Source organism: Hemitrygon akajei, chromosome 26 (genome assembly GCF_048418815.1).
Source record: "Hemitrygon akajei chromosome 26, sHemAka1.3, whole genome shotgun sequence".
NCBI classification, from domain to species: Eukaryota; Metazoa; Chordata; class Chondrichthyes; order Myliobatiformes; family Dasyatidae; genus Hemitrygon; species Hemitrygon akajei.
In genome coordinates, this window is record NC_133149.1 from 46518226 (window position 1) to 46540223 (window position 21998).

Below are 21998 nucleotides of genomic sequence, written 5' to 3' on the forward strand. Positions count from 1 at the left end.
GGTGATCTCATAGAAACATAAAATCATGAAAGGGACAGATACAATAGAGGCAGTAAAGTTGTTTCCAACGGTAGGAGAGTCTAGAACTAAGGGACATAGCCTCAGGACTTGGGGGAGTAGATTTAGGATGGAGATGAAGAGGAACTAATTTTCCCAGAGAGTGGTGAATCTGTGGAATTCTCTGCCCAATGAAGCAGTGGAGGCTAACTCAGTAAATATATTTAAGACAAGGTTGGATAGGTTTTTGCATAGTTGGGGAATTAAGGGGTATGAAAAAAAGGCAGGTAGGTGGAGATGAGTTCATGGCCAAATCAGTCTTGATCTTATTGAATTGTGGAGCAGGCTTGACAGGCCAGATGGCCTACACCTGCCCCTATTTCCTTTGTTCTAAGTGTCACCTCACCTGGAAGGACTGTTTAGCGTCCTGAATGGTAATGAGTGAGGACATGTAGAGGCATATTTAACATTTGTTCTGCTTACAAGGATAAGTGCCAGAAGGGAGATCAGTGGGGAAGAACTAATGGACAAGGGAGTCGCGTAGGGAGTGATCCCTATGGAAAGCAGAAAGTAGGGGGAGGTGGGGGGGGGAGGGAAAGATGTGCTTGGTGGCGGGATCCCATTAGGGGTGAGTGAAGGAGTTGCGAAAGCAACTTTGATACCCAGCTCCCTTTAGATAATAATCAAATACAGAGACAACCAACAAGGGGCTAATTTGTTGATATAATATTCCTATCTCCAGAGCTGTATCTCCGATGGACAAATTAACCTCAAAGGCTGCGTGTACAACAACTCGTCTTACAATGGTTAAACAAACCTTGAACTAGCATTAACACGTCATGTGTTACCCACAAAACAAATTCAGATAGGTATTTCTGCCAACTCACACAAAATGCTGAAGGAACTCAACAGGTCAGGCAGCATAAATGGAGATAAATAAAGAGTGAATGTTTCAGGCTGAGACTTCATCAGAACTGGAAAGAAAGGGGACAGAAACCAGAATAAGGTGGGGGGGGGGGGAAGGAGTACATGCTGGTAGGTGATAGGTGATAGGGCAAAGGTGGATGGGTGGGATGAGGTGAGAAGCTGGGAGGTGAAAGATAGAAGAGGTAAAGGGCTGAAGAAGGAATCTGATGGGACAGATGAATGGACGATGGGAGAAAGGGAAGGAGGAGAAACAGAGGGAGGTGATGAGCAGATGAGAAGGGGTAAGAGGGAAGCCAGAATAGAGATGGGAAAACAAGAGAACAGGGAGGGATGAGGTTAGAGAAATCGATGTACATACCAGATTAAGTTCTTAAAAAGTTATTTCCATATTTTAGAGAGACATACACTTATATTGTATCTTTCACAATCATAAAAATAGCAATTTTGAAAATATGGTGAAATTCTCATAGCAAACACTCACAGCTACATAGTCTAGATTTCTTTAAAAGCAAATATTGAAGGATAAATATTGGGCAAGACCAGGAAGAACTCACTTTTCCTTCTTCAAATGGGATTTTACACAGCCAAAACTTAGAGAGGCACCAGTTTAATATACAGTTCCATAACATGATTATTAATATGGTCAGCACTCTTTTCAACAAACTTCTTGTTCTGTTTACCCTCAATATTCATTCTCCTACTCAAGAAACTTTGTCCATGACCTCATTTCAATCCAGCTTTTCTTCCAGCCCATATGTTTCAAATCTTTAAACCCAATCACATTATTACACATCCTGTCTAGCTCTATGCCAATCAGTCTGCCGTACACATTTACATCTATTGAAAATCTGGTTTGTGTTGTCATATAGCTGACAAGGGAAGTCAAAGATAACAAAATCAAAAGAGAGAGAGCACGTAGTATTACAAAAATTAGTGGGAAATTAGAGGATTCTTTTAAAAACCAACAGAAGGCAACTAAAAAAGTGATAAGGAGGGAAAAGATGATATATGAAAGTAAGCTAGCCAATAATATCAGAGGATACCAAAAGATTTTTCAGATAGATAAAGTATAAAAGAGAAGTGAGAGTAGATCTCGGACCCTGGAAAATGATGTTGGGGAGGTAGTATTGGGGGACAAAGAAATGGCAGCCGAACTGAATAAGTATTTTGAATAAGTAACACACACAAAATGCTGGAGGAACATGCAAAATGCAGGCCAGTAGAATCTATGGAAAAGAGTAAACAGTCGACGTTTCTGGCTATGATCCTTCATCTGTGGAACAAACTAGCAATATGCCAGACGGTCAAAGAGCATCAGGGGGCAGGAGTGAGTGTAATTGCTATTACAGTTGGCCCTCCTTATCCGCAAGTTCCGCATGCGCGAATTCAACCAACCGCGAATCGAAAAAAACCCAGAAGTACTCTTCCAGCACTTGTTGTTCGAGCATGTACAGACTTTTTTCCTTGTCATTATTCCCTAAATAATGCAGTATAACAACTATTTTACATAGCATTTACATTGTATTAGATATTATAAGTAATCTAGAGATGATTTAAAGTATACGGGAGGATGTGTGTGGGTTATTGTGGATCGGGATTGAAAAAAAATTGTAAGTTCTCTTACTAAGTAAGTCAAAACAGGTACATCTGGTATTACTTAGCGTCAGTTAGTCAAATGTTTGTCTTAGTATATATTTTACCTTTCTATGCATATAGAACACTTAAGAACGTATGTTTCAGCGGCGGCTCGGGAACAAAAGTTCCCGAGTTCAATCCAGTGACAGACCACTCCTGAGTGCGTTCTCCACCGTGCCGAGTTGATGTGGAGGATCAAAAACCCAAAACCCAATAATTAAACCACTGTGTTACTTAGTAATAATTGTAGCTTTCATCTGGGCAGGGCCTTTCTCACTTTATCCTTTAAAATTGCTCCGATCGTTGACCGACTGTAGCCTAATGCTTTTCCAATGACCATTGGTGTTTCACCTCTTTCCCATCGCTTTATTATTTCCACTTTATTTTCAATTATGATCGTGATTATTTTCGTGAACAAAAACACTGCGGATTCAGATCTCAACCGCCGGGTCCTAATGTCCACCACACTGAGACAGGTTAAATAAGGTCTGGGGTTCCGCTGGGTCCTAAGGTCCACCGCATTGAGACAGGTTGAATAAGGGACTTGAGCATCCGCGTTTTTTGGTATCCGCAAGGGGTCTCGGAACCAATCCCTCGCAGATAAGGAGGGCTGACTGTACTAGGAAAAAGGCGCTTGGGAAGCTGAAAGGTCTGAAGGTAGATAAGTCACCTGGACCAGATTGTGTACACCCCAGGGCTCTGAAAGAGGTGGCTGAAGAGACTGTGGCGGCATTAGTAATAATCTTTCAAGAATCACAAGATTAGAGCATGATTCCAGAAGACTGAAAAATTGCAAATGTCACTCCACTCTTCAAGAAGGGAGAGAGGCAGAAGAAAGGAAACTATAGGCCAGTTAGTCTGACCTCAGTGGTTGGGAAGATGTTGGAGTTGATTGTTAAGGATGTGGTTTCAGGGCACTTGAAATGGTTTTCATTTGAGGGTTGTCATATCATAGTGGGGAAGTCTAGGACCAAAGGACACAGCCTCAGAATAACCTAAGCCAAAGTCAGCATGGTTTTCTTGGGGGGAAATCTTACCTGACAAATCTATTGGAATTCCTTGAGAAAATAACAAGCAGGATAGACAAAGGAGAATTGGTTGATGTTGTGTATTTGGATTTTAAGAAGGCCTTTGACAAGGTGCCACACATGAGGCTGCTTAACAAAAAAACATTGGCTGTCGGGGGCTAGTGGTGTTCTGCAGGGGTTGGCTTTGGGACCACGTTATACATCAGTGATTTGGAAGACGGAACTGATAGCATTTGTGGATGATATGAAGATTGGTGGAGGGGTAGGTATAAAAGTGTAGACTATTTTCTCAACAGACAGAAAATTCAAAAATCCAAGGTTCAAAGGTACTTGAGAGTCCTCGTGCACAATTCCCTGAGGGTTAAAGTGCAGGTTGAGTCAGTAGTGAGGAAGGCAAATGCAACATTAACATTAATTTCAAGAGGACTAGGATATAAAAGCAAGGATGTAATGCTGACACTTTATAATGCACTGGTAAGCCCTCACCTGGAGTATTGTAAGCAATTATGGGCCCCTCATTTCCGAAAAGGTGTGCTGACATTAGAGAGTGGTCAGAGGTGGTTCACAAGAATATTTCCCAGAATGAAACTGTTTTCATGAGGGTTATCTTATCATAGTGGGGGAGTCTAGGACCAAAGGACAGTGCATCAGAATAGAGAGACTTCTGTTTAGAATAGAGATAAGGTGGAATTTCTTTCACCAGAGAATCGTGAACCTATGGAATTCATTGTCACAGGTGGCTGTAAAGGCCAGGTCATTGGGTGTATTTAAGGCGAGGGTTGATCGGTTCTTGATTAGTCAAGATGAGAAAGGTTACAGAAGGCAGGAGATTGGGGTTGAGAGGGAAAATGGATTAGCCATGATGAAATGACAGAGCAGACTCAATGGGCCGAATGGCCTAATCCCTCCCTTGTCTTATGGCTGGACACAAGACCATAAGAGATATGAACAGATTTAGGCCATTCGGCCCAAAGAGTCTGCTCTGCCATTTCATCATGGCTGATCCAATTATCCTCTCAGCCCCAATCTCCTGCCTTCTCCTCATATCCCTTCATGCCTCAATCAATCAAGAATCTATCAACCTCTGCCTTAAATATACACAATGACTTGGCCTCCAGAGCTGGCTGTGGCAACAAATTCCACGGAATCACCACCCTGTCTAAAGAAATTCCTCCTTATCTCCATTTTAAATGGACTCCTATCTATTCTGAGGCCATGTCTTTTGGTCTTACACTTTCCCACCAAAAGAAACATCCTCTCCACATACACTGTCAAACCTTTCACCATTCAATAGGCCATTCTTCATTCTTCTGAATTCCAGTGAATAAAGGCCCAGAGCCATCAAACGCTCTTCACATGACAAGCCATTCAATCCTGGAATCATTTTTGTAAACCCCCCTTGAACCCTCCTCCAATTTCAGCAAATCCTTTCTAAAATAAGGGCCCAAAACTACTCTCAATACTCCAACTGAGGCCTCACCAGTGCTTTATAAAGTCTCAACATTACATCCTTGCTTTTATATTCCAGTCCTCTTGAAATGAATGCTGACACCACATTTGCCTTCCTCACCAAAGACTCAAACTACATGTAAAGTGGGTTTCTTCTTTTTCTTTGTTACTGCATATGTTAATCAAAATGGCTTCTTTGTTTTGTTAAAAGTAGGAATGCTTCTTTGTTACGAGAGAGTGCTGGAAACTTGTCTGGGTTAAAATTTACCAATAACGAGAATTGTATTCCTTTGCAAACCAATTGGGATTAATGTTGTTCTTTCTTCTGACTCTGTAAGCTATTGTTGGCGGGCTTTTGGGAAGATCAGCGTGAGGGGGTGAGAGAGAGAGGACGCAATGCTGTAAACTGGGCGAGGAATGGACCCCAAGCAGGGGTCCGGACCAGGAGGTACCCCAAGGAGAGGAGACAAAGATAGATGTGCTTGGTTGACCATTTCGGGTGGTCTTGAGCTGCGAGTCAAGGAGTTCGGAGGGGATCGAATGGTGGCCAGAAGATTTCAGTAATTGAGCTCCAATGATTGTGCACGAAGTGGTTTGGACTTTGATAAGTTTGACGCCTTTTCTTTACTTTCTTTTCCTTCATATATACTGTATCGTTATTAATCACTTAGTTAAAGTAATCTTTATAAATTGTAATCATTTAATCGCATATGGTGTACTGTCTGTTTTTTGGCGAGGCGGGGACATCACACAGCATCCACACCAGCTGATTACCCAGTTTGGCGGGGCCGAAGGCTGCTCCCCCTAGACGAGAACGAGCTGAGCGAGCCTGAGGTGACACAGTGGGGTGCATTGTGGGGGCTCGTCTGGATTGCTTTCTGTGGAAGCTGTGTGATCGCCCTCTTTAAATTATGTCTGTGGCGAAGAGCTGGTGTGCCTTTGCGGATGTGCGATTGCTGTTTATCCTCTGCATGTGTGTTGGGTGGGGTGGCTGTTGTTGGTAGCCCGGAGGTCATTGTTCGAGTTCAGACTAGCGTTGACGAAATGGTGGTGGGACCATGGGTTGTCCATACTGTTAGGAGAGTGAGGAATGCCAGGTTGGGATGTTTCAGCAGTGGTAGGCTCCACCCGGTTGTGGGAATAATGTCCAGCCATAAAGGGGGAGGCATGGGCGGAGCGGACCTCTCAGTTGTTGGGTGAGTGGCAGTGCTTGGCTGAGGGAAAACGATAGGGATTGATTGAAAGTTTGAGTAGGCGGGCTGGTGGCGTTGTTAGAACTGTCGGGTACAATTACCTCGGAGTGACAGCTGCCAGTGATGTGAAAGTGTGGGGAAATGCGTGTGGTTCGACTGGAAGTCAAATGCCGCAGCTGGGGGGCTTATCATATCCGTGGCAGGAGATTGGTGGAAAGTTTTTAGGGTATCTTTTTTGGCTAGGGGGCCAGATAAATTGCTTGCGGTGCCAGGGGAATCTGTCAAGGGGATCAGTTCCTCCCTCAGTTGTTCAGTTGATCCGAGAGGTGTCGGGAAACTTAGAGGAGGCCCAGTGGGGGTACGGCTTGGGGTCTCTGGGGAAGCACGTTCCCAGCAATGTACTAAGGAACTTCCGAAAGGAACAGACCCTATTCCTGAAGGCTTAGAGGGACCATGTACTCGGGTGTCATTACGGATGGATGGAAGCTACGTTAAAGCCATCCTCGACACCGGGGCGCAGGTCAAGTTGCTGTACAGTTCGTTTTACAACCGTTATTGGAAGCATTTACCCTTGACGACATTGAGGGCATTGGAGATTTGGGGTACCAGTGCCGGTGGTTATTCAGAAGACGGTTATTGGTCAGAGAAAATGGAGTTCTCAGAGGCCAATGTGGGGGTAGCTGAGGTTCGTGAATCATTAATGCTGATGTGTCCGGACATTGTTGAGACGGGAAGCATTTCAGTTCTGGAGAGGACCAATACCCTGCTGATGCGCTTGGGGGCCTGCCCGGAGGAGGTGGGTGAGCGCTGTTTGGAGGCATCGTTGATGCACCCAGAGTTTCGAGCTGCTTGTGCGGACGTGTGTAGCAGCATTGGGCCGGTACCGAATTCAAATAAGAGCCGGCGGTGGTACGGCCTGGGGGAAGTATCTGAAGGTGAGACCCTCTTCGTGGACGCTGCGAAATACCATGAGGGAGGGGTGTTGACCGCTGAAGACACCTCGGTGAGAGAGAGGTTGCGGCGACTGGCCCCTGAAGCCGTGGAAGACGTAGGCAGCGTGTGTGTGGATTATATTGCGCTGAAGAGGCGCACTGTCAGTGACCAGAATACGGCCCTGTGGGCCGAAGAGGCGATGGCCTGTCTGAGTGGTGCGAAGTGGTTTAAGGTGCTGGATCTGAGGAGTGGATGTTGCCAGATCCCGATGAGTGGGGCCGACAAGGAGAAGACGGCCGTTATAAGTTCCCTAGGATTCTTCTGGTCCGAAAAGATGCCACAGGGCATATCCGGAGCCCTTGCAACCTTCCCGCGGGGCATGTGGAAGACCACGGGGGACGTGGAGGTGTTTGGAGTTTTGGCGTATGTGGATGATCTCCTGGTATTTGGATTTGCCTCAGGAGAATATGAAGTGAGGTCGTTGCAGGAGCAGCTGAGAACTACAAAGTTAAAGTGTTTTCTGGACACGTGCCAGGGCTGGCGAAGGTCGCAGCTCGTGAGTGACTGTCTCTACTGAATCAAGTTTGAAATGAAGACTGAGAGACTGGAGAAAGACTTACAAGTTGGAGAAAGCAAAGAAAGTTGTCTGACTGAGGGCAACAGCAAACTGAGAGCCTGGAGAGGGGAGTTTGCGGAGGTGAAGAAATTGCAGACAAATCTCGGAAGTGGGAAGCGGAAGCTTGAAGGGAACCTGAAGATGACCATCAACAGTTCAAATGAAGTGCAAAGCCTGAAAGTTGATCTGGAAGAAGTCATGAGGAAGAAAAAGCTGGAGATAAGTGCAGTGAATACTGAACTGGAGGCTGACCAATCTTTAACTGCTGCTTTTCAGATCGGGGAGGAAGAAGCTGTTGGAGTAACTGCGTCCCAGATTGAGATGGCCGGGATGCGTGAGTCAGAACTGCTGAGACTGTGGCGAGAGTTGGAGGGGCCAGAGAAGAAGCTGATCTCTCGATTGCAGGAGGCTGAAGAGACTGCAGGAGCAGTGCAGGCCACGTGTTTCCGTTTGGAGAAGATCAAACAGCAGCTACCGATCACAGAAATGAGGAAGAATACGGATTCGAAGGATGATGTGCTGGATGTGTGGTACATGCTGCCTTTTGCTGACTTTCCCTTGATTGAGGAAGAGACCTTTGGCCCTTCTCCCACTGAGTCAGGTGTAGTGGGGAGGGTTAGCTGTGTGCAGTGGAGGGCATGAGTGAGAGGTTGAGAGAGGAGTTGGTAGCGGGCCCAAGGTATCCCCAGTTGTGTCCGAGCCTGAAGAGTTTAGGTGAGGGGGTACAGAGGTCTCAGAGGGTTAGGGAACTCCCAGATAAGTTAGCCTATGTAGCGCCTGAGGAACAGGGTGTGAGGTTTACTGTGTGGGGAGGAAATGTCACTGTTTGTGCTTGGGTTAGGGTGTGTGTTGGCAGGAAGGGTGGCGAGTTATTTAATAGTCATGAGGACATGACTTTTATTTGGTGGGGGGGGGCAAGAGTGTAAAGTGGGTTTCTTCTTTTTCTTTGTTACTGCGTATGTTAATCAAAATGGCTTCTTTGTTTGTTAAAAGTAGGAATGCTTCTTTGTTGCGAGAGAGTGCTGGAAACTTGTCTGGGTTAAAATTTACCGATAACGAGAATTGTATTCCTTTGTTAACCAACTGGGATTAATGTTATTCTTTCTTCTGAGTCTGTAAACTATTGTTGGCGGGCTTTTGGGGAGATCAGTGCGAGGGGGTGAGAGAGAGAGGACGTGATGCTGTAAACTGGGTGAGGAACGGACCCCAAGTGGGGGTCCGAGGCCAGGAGGTACCCCAAGGAGAGGAGACGAAGATAGATGTGTTTGGTTGACCATTTCGGGTGATCTTGAGCTGCGAGTCAAGGAGTTTGGAGGGGATCGGATGGTGGCCAGAAGATTTCAGTAATTGAGCTCCAACGGTTGTGCATGAAGTGGTTTGGACTTTGATAAGTTTGGTGCCTTTTCTTTATTTTATTTTCCTTCATATATACTGTATCGTCATTAATCACTTAGTTAAAGTAATCTTTATAAACTGTAATCATTTAATCGCATATGGTGTCCTGTCTGTTTTTTGGCGAGGCGGGGACATCACACTGCATCCACACCAGCTGATTACCCAGTTGGGCGGGGCCGAAGGCTGCTCCCCTAGGCGAGAACGAGCTGAGCGAGCCTGAGGCGACTCAGGGGGGTGCATACAAATTAACTTTTAGGGAATCCTACACAAAGACTCTCAAGTCCCTCTGCACCTTTGATTTTTGAATTTTCTCCCCGTTTAGAAAATAGTCTCCTCCTTTATTCCTTCTACCAAAGTGCATGACCATACACTTCCCAACACTGTATTCCATCTGCCATTTCTTTGCCCATTCTCCTAATCTGTCTTAGTCCTTCTGTAGCCTCTCTACCTCCTGAAAACTACCTGTCCACCCACCTATCATGCAACAATAAACTTTGAACAATTATAAAGGATAAATTATAAATATTTTAATTATTCTTTATATTTTATTTAGAGATATAGCGCAAAATTAGCCTCTCCAGCCCTTTGAGCTATGCCGCTCAGCAACTTTACTGTAAAAGGTTAAAGTACAGATATGAAACGTGCACAAATACCAGCATGTATCTGCAATGTAAACAGTGGTTTAATGTGTTCACAGTGTTGTGCAGTGATTTGGGGGGCGGGGGGAGAAGGAAAAACTAGAATGATTCATTAGATTATCAGATTAACTGCCTGGAGAAAGAAACTTTTAAGATAGCATAAAGGGTTTGTTTTAATAGCTCTACAGACCTTTCCAGAAGGGAGCTTTTGGAAAATGCAGTTTGTAGGGCAGGTAGTATCCGTAATGATTTTTCTTATCCACTTCTTTGTCCTGGACACAGGCAAGTCCTGCAGTAATGGTAGATTGCAGCCAATGACCTTTTCTGGCAACCTGACAGCTCTTGATGCAAAAGGAAAGAAAATACAAACACCTAAATCGCTGCCATACAGAAGGCAATGAACCAAATACAGAACAACAAAATTGGCAAAGGTTGATGGTATGACTGGTGAGCTGAAGGGCCTGTTTCTATGCTTTATGACTATGATACTTGCCCTAAGCAGCAAGACTGATCAACATCTCCACCAAATAACTCAACCCCCACCACTACATTATTATTTCCTGTCAGTCACCTTATGTACAGACACACCTGTGTCTTGCGTCACTTTATGGATATATAATCTATGTATATATGCTATCTTATACATCTATTGTTTTTTTTTATTATTGTGTTCTTTATCAGATCTGGAGTAACAATTACTTGGTTCTCCTTTACACTTAGGAATGGAAATGGCATTAAACAATCTTGAATCTTTTGAATTAATACCCTAGTTATTTTCAAATCGCTTTGGAAGTGGGTTAGAAGACTTGCTCTCTCAAAAGATTAATTTAAAATTAAACAAAATGCTGCAAATGCATCAAGCAAGAGAAAAACACTTTCAAGTTCGATGTTTAAATGTTACCCCTACGTGCTTCTCTCATAGGGCCAGGTAGCTCTGATAAAGATAGTGAGATCCATGCGCTGATGCTGTGAGCTGTGTCTTTGCTGACTGCTACAGCAGTGGTCCAACCAGTGCAGGAGTACAAATTGAGAGATAGGCTGAAACTTAGTGCACCTATTGCAAAGCCTTTGCAGGGAAGGCCCATAACTGAGAATCCTGTTGCCACTGGACAGAGAATGGCTAGATCCTGTGTAATAGCCTCTCATCTTTCATTGGGTCCAAAGTTTAAAATCAAACTGCTTGTCAAAGTATGTGTAGGTCACCATTCATTTTCTTGCAGGCATTCCCAGTAGAACAAAGAATTACAATAGAATCATTGAATAACTACAAAGACTGACAAGCAACTATTGTGCAAAAGACAAACTGTGCAAATACAAAAATAAAACTACTACTAATAATAAATAAATAATATTGGGAACATGAGTTGCCGAGTCCTTGAAAGTGAGTCCGTCGGTTGTGGAATCAGTTCAGTGTTCAAGTGAGTGAAGTTAACCATCAGGGACTTCAACCAACATTGTTGTAGGGTAATGCCAACTAGTGGAGTGGTGCTGCAGCAACAACCTGGCACTCAACATCAGTAAGACAAAAGAGATGATTGTGGACTTCAGGAAGGGTATGACGAAGGAAAATTTACCAATCCTCATAGAGGGATCAGAAATGGAGAGAGTGAGCAGCTTCAAGTTCCTGGGTGTCAACATCTCTGAGGATCTAACCTGGTTTCAACATATTGATGTAGTCATAAAGGGGGCAAGACAACGGTTATACTTTACTAGGAGTTTGAAGAGATTTGGCTTGTCAATAAATACACTCAGAAACTTCTATATAGTTGTACCGTGGAGAGCATTCTGACAGGCTGCATCACTGTCTGGTATGGAGGGGCTACTGCACAGGACCGAAAGAAGCTGCAGAGGGTTATAAATCTAGTCAGCTCCATCTTGGGTACTAGCCTACAAAGTACCCAGGACATCTTCAGGGAGCGGTGTCTCAGAAAGGCAGTGTCCATTATTAAGGACCTCCAGCACCCAGGGCATGCCCTTTACTCACTGTTAACATCAGGTAAGAGATACAGAAGCCTGAAGGCACACACTCAATGATTCAAGAACAGCTTCTTCCCCTCTGCCATCCGATTCCTAAATGGACATTAAAGCTTTGGACACTACTTAATTTTTTTAAATATACAATATCTTTGCACATATTTTTAATTCAATATACATAATTGATTTACTTGTTTATGCATTGTTTTATTTTATTATTATTATTTTTCTCTCTCTGCTATATTATGTATTGCATTGAACTGCTGCTGCTAAGTTAATAAATTTCATGTCACATGCCGGTGATAATAAACCTGATTCTGATAACTGTTCCTAAACCTGGTGGTATTGGACTTAAGGCTCCTGTACCTCCTTCCCGATAGCAGTGGTGAGAAGAGAGCATGGCCTGGGTGGTAGGGGTCCTCAATGACAGATGCTGCTTTCTTGTGGCAGTGCTGCTTGTAGATGTGCTCAATGGTGGGGAGGGCTTTGCCCATGATGGACTGGGCTGTATCCACCACTTTCTGTAGGCAAGTGCACTGCTTATGGAAGAAACCAGAGTTGTGCCAACATATTTCACAGATTAATTTAAAATTAAACAAAATGCTATAAAGACATTAAGCAAAGGAAAAAATAGCCCCTTAAAGCTCAATGTTCATATGTTACTCTTTTCTGGCCTAACACAGCATCAACTAAAAGTTATATTAGACAAGTATTTTCACCTGAACAAGACCACTCTCTCTTGCCAGGACAAGAATCAGGTTTATTATCACTGATGTAGATCATGAAATTTGTTGTCCTGTGACAGCAGTACAGTGCAAAGACATAAAAATAACTAATTTACAAATAAACAAATATAGCATGAAAGAAGAATAGTGAAGTAGTGTTCTTGGACCTTTCAGAAATCTGATAGTGGAGGAGGAAAAAGTTGTTCCTAACACATTGAGCGTGTGTCTTCAGGCTCCTATGCCACCTCCCTGATGGCAGTAATAAGAAGAGGGCATGTCTCAGATATAAGGATCCTTACTAATGGATGCTACCTTCTTGACACACCACCATTTGAAGATGTCCTCAATGGTGGGGAGAACTGTGCCTGTGATGGAACTGGCAGAGTCTACACCCCTCTGTAGCCTCTTTTGTTCCTGCACATTGGAAGCTACATACCAGGTGGGGATACAACAAGTCAGAATTCTCTCTGTGGTACATCTGTGGAAATTTGCTAGATTCTTTGGTGGCATACTAAATTTCCTCAAACTGCTAAGTATAGCCACTGGCGTGCCTTCTTCATGATTGTATCAATGTGTTGGGCTCAAGATAGATCCTCTGAGATGTTGATGCCCAGGAACTTGAAGATGCTCACCCTTTCAACTATTGGCCCCTCAGTGGGGACTGGTGTGTTCTCTCAACTTCCTCTTCCTGAGGTACACAGTCAATACCCTGGTCTTGCTGACAAGGTCATTGTTGAGACAGCACTCAACTAGTTGATGTATCTCACTCCTGTACGCCCCCTCATCACCATCTGAGATTCTACCAACAACAGTGCTGTCATCAGTCAATTTATAGCTGACATTTGAGCTGTGCCTAGCCACACTGTCTTGAGTAACCTAAGCACGCATCCCTAAGGTGCGCAAGTGTCGGTTATCAGCAAGGAAGAGATGTTATTACTGATCTGTACTGACTATAATCTCCCAATGAGGAAGTCAAGGACACAGTTGCAGTCCCACATTAATCAACCAGATATCTTCATCTATAGCTTATCAGCAATAACCCTGACCACACCTAATCAAAAATATCCATGCCTCCCCCATATGTCATGCAACTACACAGTTTCACTTTCCCAGCTCTGACAAGGATCTGAAACATTTCTCTTTTCACAATGTCACATCATCTGCTAAGTATTTCCAACACCATCACCTTCCATTTTAGGTCTATACTTGTGCATTTTATTTTCAATACTCTTCCCCCTTTAAATCTTGGGATCACATTTGCAAGTCCCCAAAGAACAGGAAACATGGAATTTTGGAAGATGATTGGCAAAATGCTTACCATTTATACTGCCATATCTTGAATTTCTGGAATGCAGACCAGGGGGTCCTTGGATTTATCATCTTAAAATCTCACCAAATTCTCTGGCATTTTTTTTTACTGGCATAAGCTCATTCCTCATTCTCACCTGACCCTTTGTTTTCTGGTATTCCTGGCTATTTACTTTCTCCTTTAAGGCAGTCACAAATTAATTTATTTAATTCCTCTGCTATTTCTTTTCTCCTTATTATAAATTCTCTCACCTCTATCTGCAAAAAAAAACATTTTCTTTTGCCAGTCTTTTTATTGCAAACAAAACTACAGAAAACTTTACATGTTTTGCAGTTTCTTACCAGGTAATTGATACACAGTTGCAAGAAAAAGTTTGTGAACCCTTTGCAGTTACCTGGTTTCCTGCATTAATTACCCTTAAAATGTGGTCTGATCTTCATCTAAGTCACTGCTTGAACTAGTAACACACAAAAAATTGCACTTCTTCTCATCTATACTTGATACACCATTTAAACAATCATAGTCTTAAGTTCAAATGCTATTTGGAGTCAGGTATTCCAATCAATGAGATGAGATTGGAGGTGTGGGCTGCAGAGGTGTCCTGCCCTATAAAAAAGACACAAAAAGACAGGCTACTGATAGAGCCTGCTCTTCTCAAGAAAGATGTTTATATGCATCAAGACTCGATCAAAACAACTTTCAGAGGACCTTAGAAGAAGGATTGTAGAAATGCATGAAGTTGGAAAAGGCTACAAAAGAATTTCTAAAGACCTGAGTATTTATCAGTCCACAGTAAGAGAAATTGTCTACAAATGGAGAAAACTCAGTACCATTGCTACTCTGAGTACAACACGCATTGCTGAAGGAGGTGAAAAAGAACCCAGGAGTAACAGCAAAAGATCTGTAGAAATCTCTAGAACTTGCTAAAGTCTCTGTTCATGTGTCCACTGTAAGAAAAACACTGAACAAGAATGGTGTTCATGGAAGGACAACATGGAGAAAACCACTGCTCTCTTTAAAAAAAACCATTGCTGCACATCTCAAGTTTGCAAAAGATCACTTGAGACTACACTTCTGGGACAATGTTCTGTGGACGGATGAGACAAAATCATCTCAAAACATCGCTGATTGCCCAAAACGTTAACTCTTCGTCCCCCATCTACAAATGTTAAACATAGAACAGTACAGCACAGTACAGGCCCTTCGGCCCACAATGTTGTGCTGACTCTTAAACCCTGCCTCCCTTAAATTCCTCCATGTACCTGTCTAGTAGTCTCTTAAATTTCACTAGTGTATCTGCCTCCACTGACTCAGGCAGTGCATTCCACGCACCAACCACTCTCTGAGTGAAAAACCTTCCCCTAATATCCCCCTTGAACTTCCCTCCCCTTGCCTTAAAGCCATGTCCTCTTGTATTGAGCAGTGGTGCCCTGGGGAGGAGGCGCTGGCTGTCCATTCTATCTATTCCTCTTAATTCTTGTACACCTCTATCATGTCTCCTCTCATCCTCCTTCTCTCCAAACAGTAAAGCCCTAGCTCCCTTAATCTCTGATCATAATCCACACTCTCTAAACCAGGCAGCATCCTGGTAAATCTCCTCTGTACCCTTTCCAATGTTTCCACATCCTTCCTATACTGAGGCGACCAGAACTGGACACAGTACTCCAAGTGTGGCCTAACCAGAGTTTTCTAGATCTGCATCATTACATCACGTCTCTTAAACTCTATCCCTCGACATATGAAAGTTAACACCCCATAAGCTTTCTTAACTACCCTATCTACCTGTGAGGCAACTTTCAGGGATCTGTGGACATGTACCCCCAGATCCCTCTGCTCCTCCACACCACCAAGTATCCTGCCATTTACTTTGTACTCTGCCTTGGAGTTTGTCCTTCCGAAGTGTACCACCTCACACTTCTCTGGGTTGAACTCCATCTGCCACTTCTCAGCCCACTTCTGCATCCTATCAATGTGTCTCTGCAATCTTCGACAATCCTCAACACTATCTACAACACCACCAACCTTTGTGTCATCTGCAAAATTGCCGACCAACCCTTCTACCACCACATCCAGGTCGTTAATAAAAATCACGACCCTCCAATCCGAATGAACTCCCTCCACCACAACCCTCTGCTTTCTGCAGGCAAGCCAATTCTGAACCCACATGGTCGAACTTCCCTGGATCCCACACCTTCTGACTTTCTGAATAAGCCTACATGTGAAACCTTGTCAAATGTTCCCTGACCCAAGTTCCTCCATCATTGTGTGTGTTACTTTTGACAAATCTGTTGGATCTCTGACAGAGAAACCAGCAGAATAGATGAATCGGAACCAGTTGATGTAATATAGACATTCAGAAGACTTTTGCCACATACACAGTTAATCAAATAAAAATTACAACATGAAAATAGGAGGTGGGGTGGTAATGTACAAGCATCAATTAATAACTGGTCAATCAGAACAGAGTAGAAGAACAAATAGGTCATTTACAGAAATGAACCACCTATTACAGTGAACAGCTTTTAAACCTTAACTGAGAAATGCTTGAGATAAAAGTTGTTAGTTACAAGGGAAGGACAGCAGAGGGGGAAAGAGCAATAGTAAGAAACTGGGAGGTGATAGATGAAGAAGGAATCTAATAGGAGAGGACAGTGGGCCATTGAAGAAAGGAAGGAGAAAGGGAACCAGAGGGAGGTGATGGGTAGGAAAAAGAAATAAAAGGAAAGTCTGATAGGGTGCGGACTGAAAAACACAAGGTAATACCAACTGTGAAGGGACTGGAAAGTCTAATGAATATCTTCTCTCAGTTTTAATGAAAAGTTATAGACCTGAAACTTTCTTCACAGATGCTACCTGACCTGTTGAATGTTTCTATTAATCCTGAGCATGGGACAGATATTGGCCTGGATGCTGAGAAAAAAAATTTCTCTTCTCCTGTGAAAGAACACCACAGGGTCTTTGGGGTCCACTTGGTACAGTAGATTGGCAATTGGTTTAACATGTATCGCACCCTCCAACAGGTCCATTTTGGAAACTTGAGAAAATATACATAAGACAATAAATGAAATTGAAATTACCAAAATACCACAAAACCATTAGACATAGGAGAAGAATTATGTCACTCAGCCCATTGAGTCTGCTCCACCATTCATCATGGTTGATTTTTTTCCCTCTCAACCCCATTCCTCTGCCTTCTCCCCATAACCTTTGATACCCTTACTAATCAAGAACCTATCAACTTCCACTTTCAATATATCCAATGACTTGACCTCCATAGCAGTCCATTAAAAAAGAGTTTCAACTCTCCTTGCTCCATCTCCCTGTGTCACACCTCTCCAGCATATAGGAATGGAAGGTCTTTCTTTGCCACTCTATAGCACCCTTCATTTTCCTTTTGGGGGAGGCAAACATTAAGATAGCTATACAGACATAATGCTGGAGGAACTCAGCAGCATTTAAAGGGGGGGGGGGGGGTAATAGTGATCTTTGAGCCCTCAGGCGGCACTGCTAAAGAAACCGTCATGCTACTGTGACAATTATAGCCACCTGGGCTCGGGAGTACTTCGGTAAACCATTGTCACTTAACACAGTCCGTCGCTGCATCCAGAAATGCAACTTGAAAGTGTATTACGCAAGGAGGAAGCCATACATCAACTCTATGCAGAAACACCGGCAAGTTCTCTGGGCCCGAGCTCATCTCAGATGGACCGAAAGACTGTGGAACCGTGTGCTGTGGTCAGATGAGTCCACATTTCAGCTAGTTTTCAGAAAAAATGGGCGTCGAGTTCTCTGTGCCAAAGATGAAAACGACCATCCTGATTGTTATCAGCGAAAGGTGCAAAAGCCAGCATCTGTGATGGTATGGGGGTGCATCAGTGCCCACGGCATGGGTGAGTTGCATGTATGTGAAGGTACCATTGACTCTGAGGCGTATATTAGGATTTCAGAGAGACATACGTTGCCATCAAGGCGACGTCTCTTCCCGGGATGTCCATGCTTATTTCAGCAGGACAATGCCAGACCACATTCTACACAGGCTACAACAGCGTGGCTTTGTAGACACAGAGTGCGTGTGCTTGACTGGCCAGCTGCCAGTCTAGATCTATCTCCTATTGAAAATGTATGGTGCATCATGAAGAGGAGAATCAGACAACGGAGACCACGGACTGTTGAGCAGCTGAAGTCTTATATCAAGCAAGAATGGACAAAATTTACAATTGCAAATCTACTACAATTAGTATCCTCAGTTCCAAAACGATTAAAAAGTGTTATTAAAAGGAAAGGTGATGTAACACAATGATAAACATGCCTCTGTCCCAACTTTTGTTGAGTGTGTTGCAGCCATCAAATTCTAAATTTGTGTATATTTACAAAATACAATTAAGTTGGTCAGTAAAACTATTGAAAATCTTTTCTTTGTACTTTTGTCAGTTAAATAAAGGTTCACGTGAATTAACGTATCACAGATTTTTGTTTTTATTGCATTTTTGAAAATATCCCAGCTTTTCTGGAAATGGGGTTTATATATATACATACATACACACGCATATATATACATATTTAAGGCAGAGGTTGATAGATTCTTGATTGATCAGGGCATGAAGGAATATGGGGAGAAGGCAAGAGACTGGGGCTGAGAGGAAAATGTGGATCAGCCATGATGAAATGGCAGAGCAGACTTGATGGGCTAAAAGACCTAATTCAGCTCCTGCAGCTTTTGGTCTTGAGTCCAAACCAATACCACTCCCCTTCCATCTTCCCCACTGTGAATTAACTCCCACCTTTGAATACATTTAGAAGGAGTGCTGCCACAAGAAAGTAGTGTCGATCATCAAGGGCCCCCCATCACTCTCCCTCTACTTTTTCTTGTAAGTTTAGTAGGTATAAACTCAGACTCCCACAGGTGAGTTCTATCATCCTTCTAGTAAAGTACTCATTGCTAATTTTTTGTAAATTACAGAAAGTGGTGGAAACAACGCAGTCCATCACAGGAAAAGCCCTCCCCATCACTGAGCACTACCACAAGAAAGCAGTATCCATCATCAAGAGCCCCCCATCATCTAGGTCACAGTCTCTTTTCACTACTGCCATCAGGCACCAGGTCACACACTACCAGATTCAGGAACAGTTATTATCCTTCAACAATCAGGCTCCTGAACCAGCGTGGATAACTTCACAAACTTCAACACTGAACTGATTCCACAACCTACAGACTCACTTTCAATAATCATATAACTCATGTTCTCAGTATTATATTTTATTATTATTTTTGAAATTACAGCTTATCTGCTTTTGCACATTGATTGTCTGGCAGTTTGTGCAGTTTTTCTTTGATTCTATTGTATTTCATTGTGAATGCCTGTAAGAAAATGCATCGAAAGGCATAAAAGTAAAAGGAATCTAAAGATATATGGCGACATATACGCACTTCACTGATAAATTTACTTTGAAATATGTGGAAACCAAAAGCTTTCTCGTGAACAATTGCAACTACAAGAATTGCAATGTGTGCCAATCATTGGGCTTCTTTGGCATTAAGGCAGGTGAGTAGGACAATAGTGCAATAGATGCCTTTCGGTGGAAGGAACCTGAAGCCATGGCTGAGCTTGCAGGACAAGTCTTTGTACAATCCAGACCTATATCCAAGCAATAAACATGGGCTGGTCTACAAATATATATTAAAAAAATGTTTGTGAATGTCAGAGGTGAAACACACCTTGTTTTTTTTCCCCAAAAAAATCCAAAATAATTAAATACACTTAAATGAATTTAAAGTTGTACAAGTTACCTGCAAATCACCTGAAGAAAGCTCCCCAGCACCTCTACTTTGTCAGGAAGCTGAAGAAAATAGGCATGTCCCCATCAACTCTTCCCAATTTTTAATCAGTGCAACATAGAAAGCAGTCTGTCTGGATGCATCACAGCTCAGTACGGCAACTGCTCTGCCCGTGACCACAAGGAACTGCAGAGTTGTGGACACAGCTCAGCACATCACAGGAACTAGCTCTCCTCTGTGGACTCTGTCTACACTTCTCACTGCATCAGGAAAGCAGCCAGCATAATGAACAAGCCCACCCACCCTGGACATTCTCTCCTCCCTACTCTCCCATCAGGTCAGAGATACAAAAACCTGAAAGCACACACCTCCAGGCTCAAGGACAGCTTCTACCCCACTGTTATCAGACCTTGAACAGACCTCATGTATGCCAAGATGGATTCAGCCTCAATCTGTCTTGTTATGACTTTACATTTTGCAATTTATCTGCACTACACTCTTGCACTGCTATTGCTTTACCTTATTCTACCTCAGGGGTGTCAAACTCATTTTAGGTCACGGGTCAGATTGGGCAAAATGCAACTTCATGCAGGCCGGATCTGTTGTGCATGCGCGAGTGCTCCCACAGCTTTCATTGCCTTTGTTTTTTCAACCTGCTCTCATGCGTCTCAGTCTCTGCTATAACTACAACGTGTTTCACTTTACGAATTTTGTTTCTTAAGAAGAAGATTGCCTAGCAAGCATTATTTTTATGTTTGGTATTAACTTACAATCATAGGCTTCAAGAAAGTTGTGATGAGAGAGAGAAAAAACGATGCTATTTTGGCTAAGATTGTTTTGGGAGCCACACCCTGTCCATTAATAAACTATTTGAAATTGAACATTAGCAGACACAAATATAGACCTAACGAAACAAATTGTAAATGTAGGCTGCACAACTGCACCTAATTTTTATTAGCCTGCTTCCAGCAATCATACTCAGACAATGAACACAGTTAGCCTCTAATTTTTATTGAAGTGATTACATTTACAATAATAGAAGTCAGAAAATGAATGAATCACAATATTATGACACTCAATATTTCATAATGCATTTTGCGTACATGTTGCAATGCATCGAACAGTGTCACTCATTTTTCACTTGCTGCTTCCAGACACCTGACATCTCTTGGTTTTAACTAGCCTGTCAACATCAGGGACCAGTTTCTGGGCAGTTGTGATTTTCATAATGTCATTTAGATGTTTGTGTGTCAGCTGCGAGCACAGTTTGGATTTGTTAAAGTTCATTATGGAGAACGCCTGCTTACAGAGATATGTTGTCCCGAACATGCAAAAGATCTTTGAGGGAGTATGCAAGACAAGCTTTACAGTGTACCTTGGTCCATGTGACAATAATAAACCAATCCCAATGATTTTTCATGTCACAATTCTTTTGCTTTTAAACTATGTGCCCTGGACTAAATTCACTGAAGTTTCCAAACAGGATACACTTACGGTACAATGCAACTCCAGAGACAATTTTGTTTCATTTCTCTATAGGGGGGGCTTGTTTTCAATACTGGAAATAATTAAAACCTTGTTTTTGTCTTTCTTGCCTTTCAGCTCCGCTCTAGGATGTCTCTGTAGCCAATGAAGGTAACGGGCCAGGACATGGTAATGACTAAATCTGTTTCTTCGGCAATTTTACCGAGCGACGAATATTGGCAGCACCAAGACTCCTCCTCAAACAAACCAAACAAGTTCATCAGGATGTTTGATGCCGATTTACATTTCTGCAGAGATAAAGCCAAACCTGTTCCTCTTTGAACAGCATTTTGCAGAATTCATGAAGAACACTACACTGAACCACTCTTCACAGAAGTCAGTTCCTCAGCAGTTTATACATTACTCCTTCTGCATCTCAAATATCTATCAAATTCCAATTCCAAGATGGCGGCGTGACGCAGCTTGCAGCAGCCACTCCGGAGCTGATTATCTGTTATTTGTGAAGTGGGGTGCCATGCGCAATCATAATCGATTGAAAACGGACATGGGAGCACGGAGGAACATCAGGAAATCTCCAGGAAGACCTTCTTCGTTGCTGCTGCTGCTGTGAGATCCGGGACTCTGCTGGGAAGAACAGGCCCCCAGTCCTCGGGGTTGTGTTGTCGATGGCCGTTGGTGGGGCCATCTTAATACGCTCAGCAGAGGATGGTGCTCAGAGAAACTGTGCCGGAGGGGATGGTCGTTGGCTCGGAGGTTCGACAGACTCGGAGTCCGCTGCGGTCAGGTCGCTTTCGGTGTGTGCTGCGTCTGCGAGGCTGGGTTCGATGGAGCTTTCATTGTGTGTGCGTCTGCGAGGCTGAGTCGGGTGGCGCCGTGGAAGTCCATAGCGGGGGTATTCCCTTCTGCCGCCGGCGTGGG

At 43.3% G+C, this 21998-nt stretch overlaps 1 protein-coding gene across 7 annotated transcripts in view; it reads right to left on the bottom strand.

Moving 5' to 3' along the window:
* LOC140716953 (proprotein convertase subtilisin/kexin type 7-like) overlaps positions 1-21998 on the bottom strand; it is a 287410-nt gene that overhangs the window by 256895 nt on the left and 8517 nt on the right. For 3 of the 7 annotated variants that reach the window (XM_073030137.1, XM_073030134.1, XM_073030131.1), the window contains exon 2: positions 10002-10152. The exons of the other annotated variants lie outside the window; for them this stretch is intronic. In XM_073030137.1, coding sequence (XP_072886238.1) covers positions 10002-10152 — 151 coding nt within the window. The remainder of the gene's footprint in view (positions 1-10001; positions 10153-21998) is intronic. 7 annotated transcript variants of the gene reach the window in all.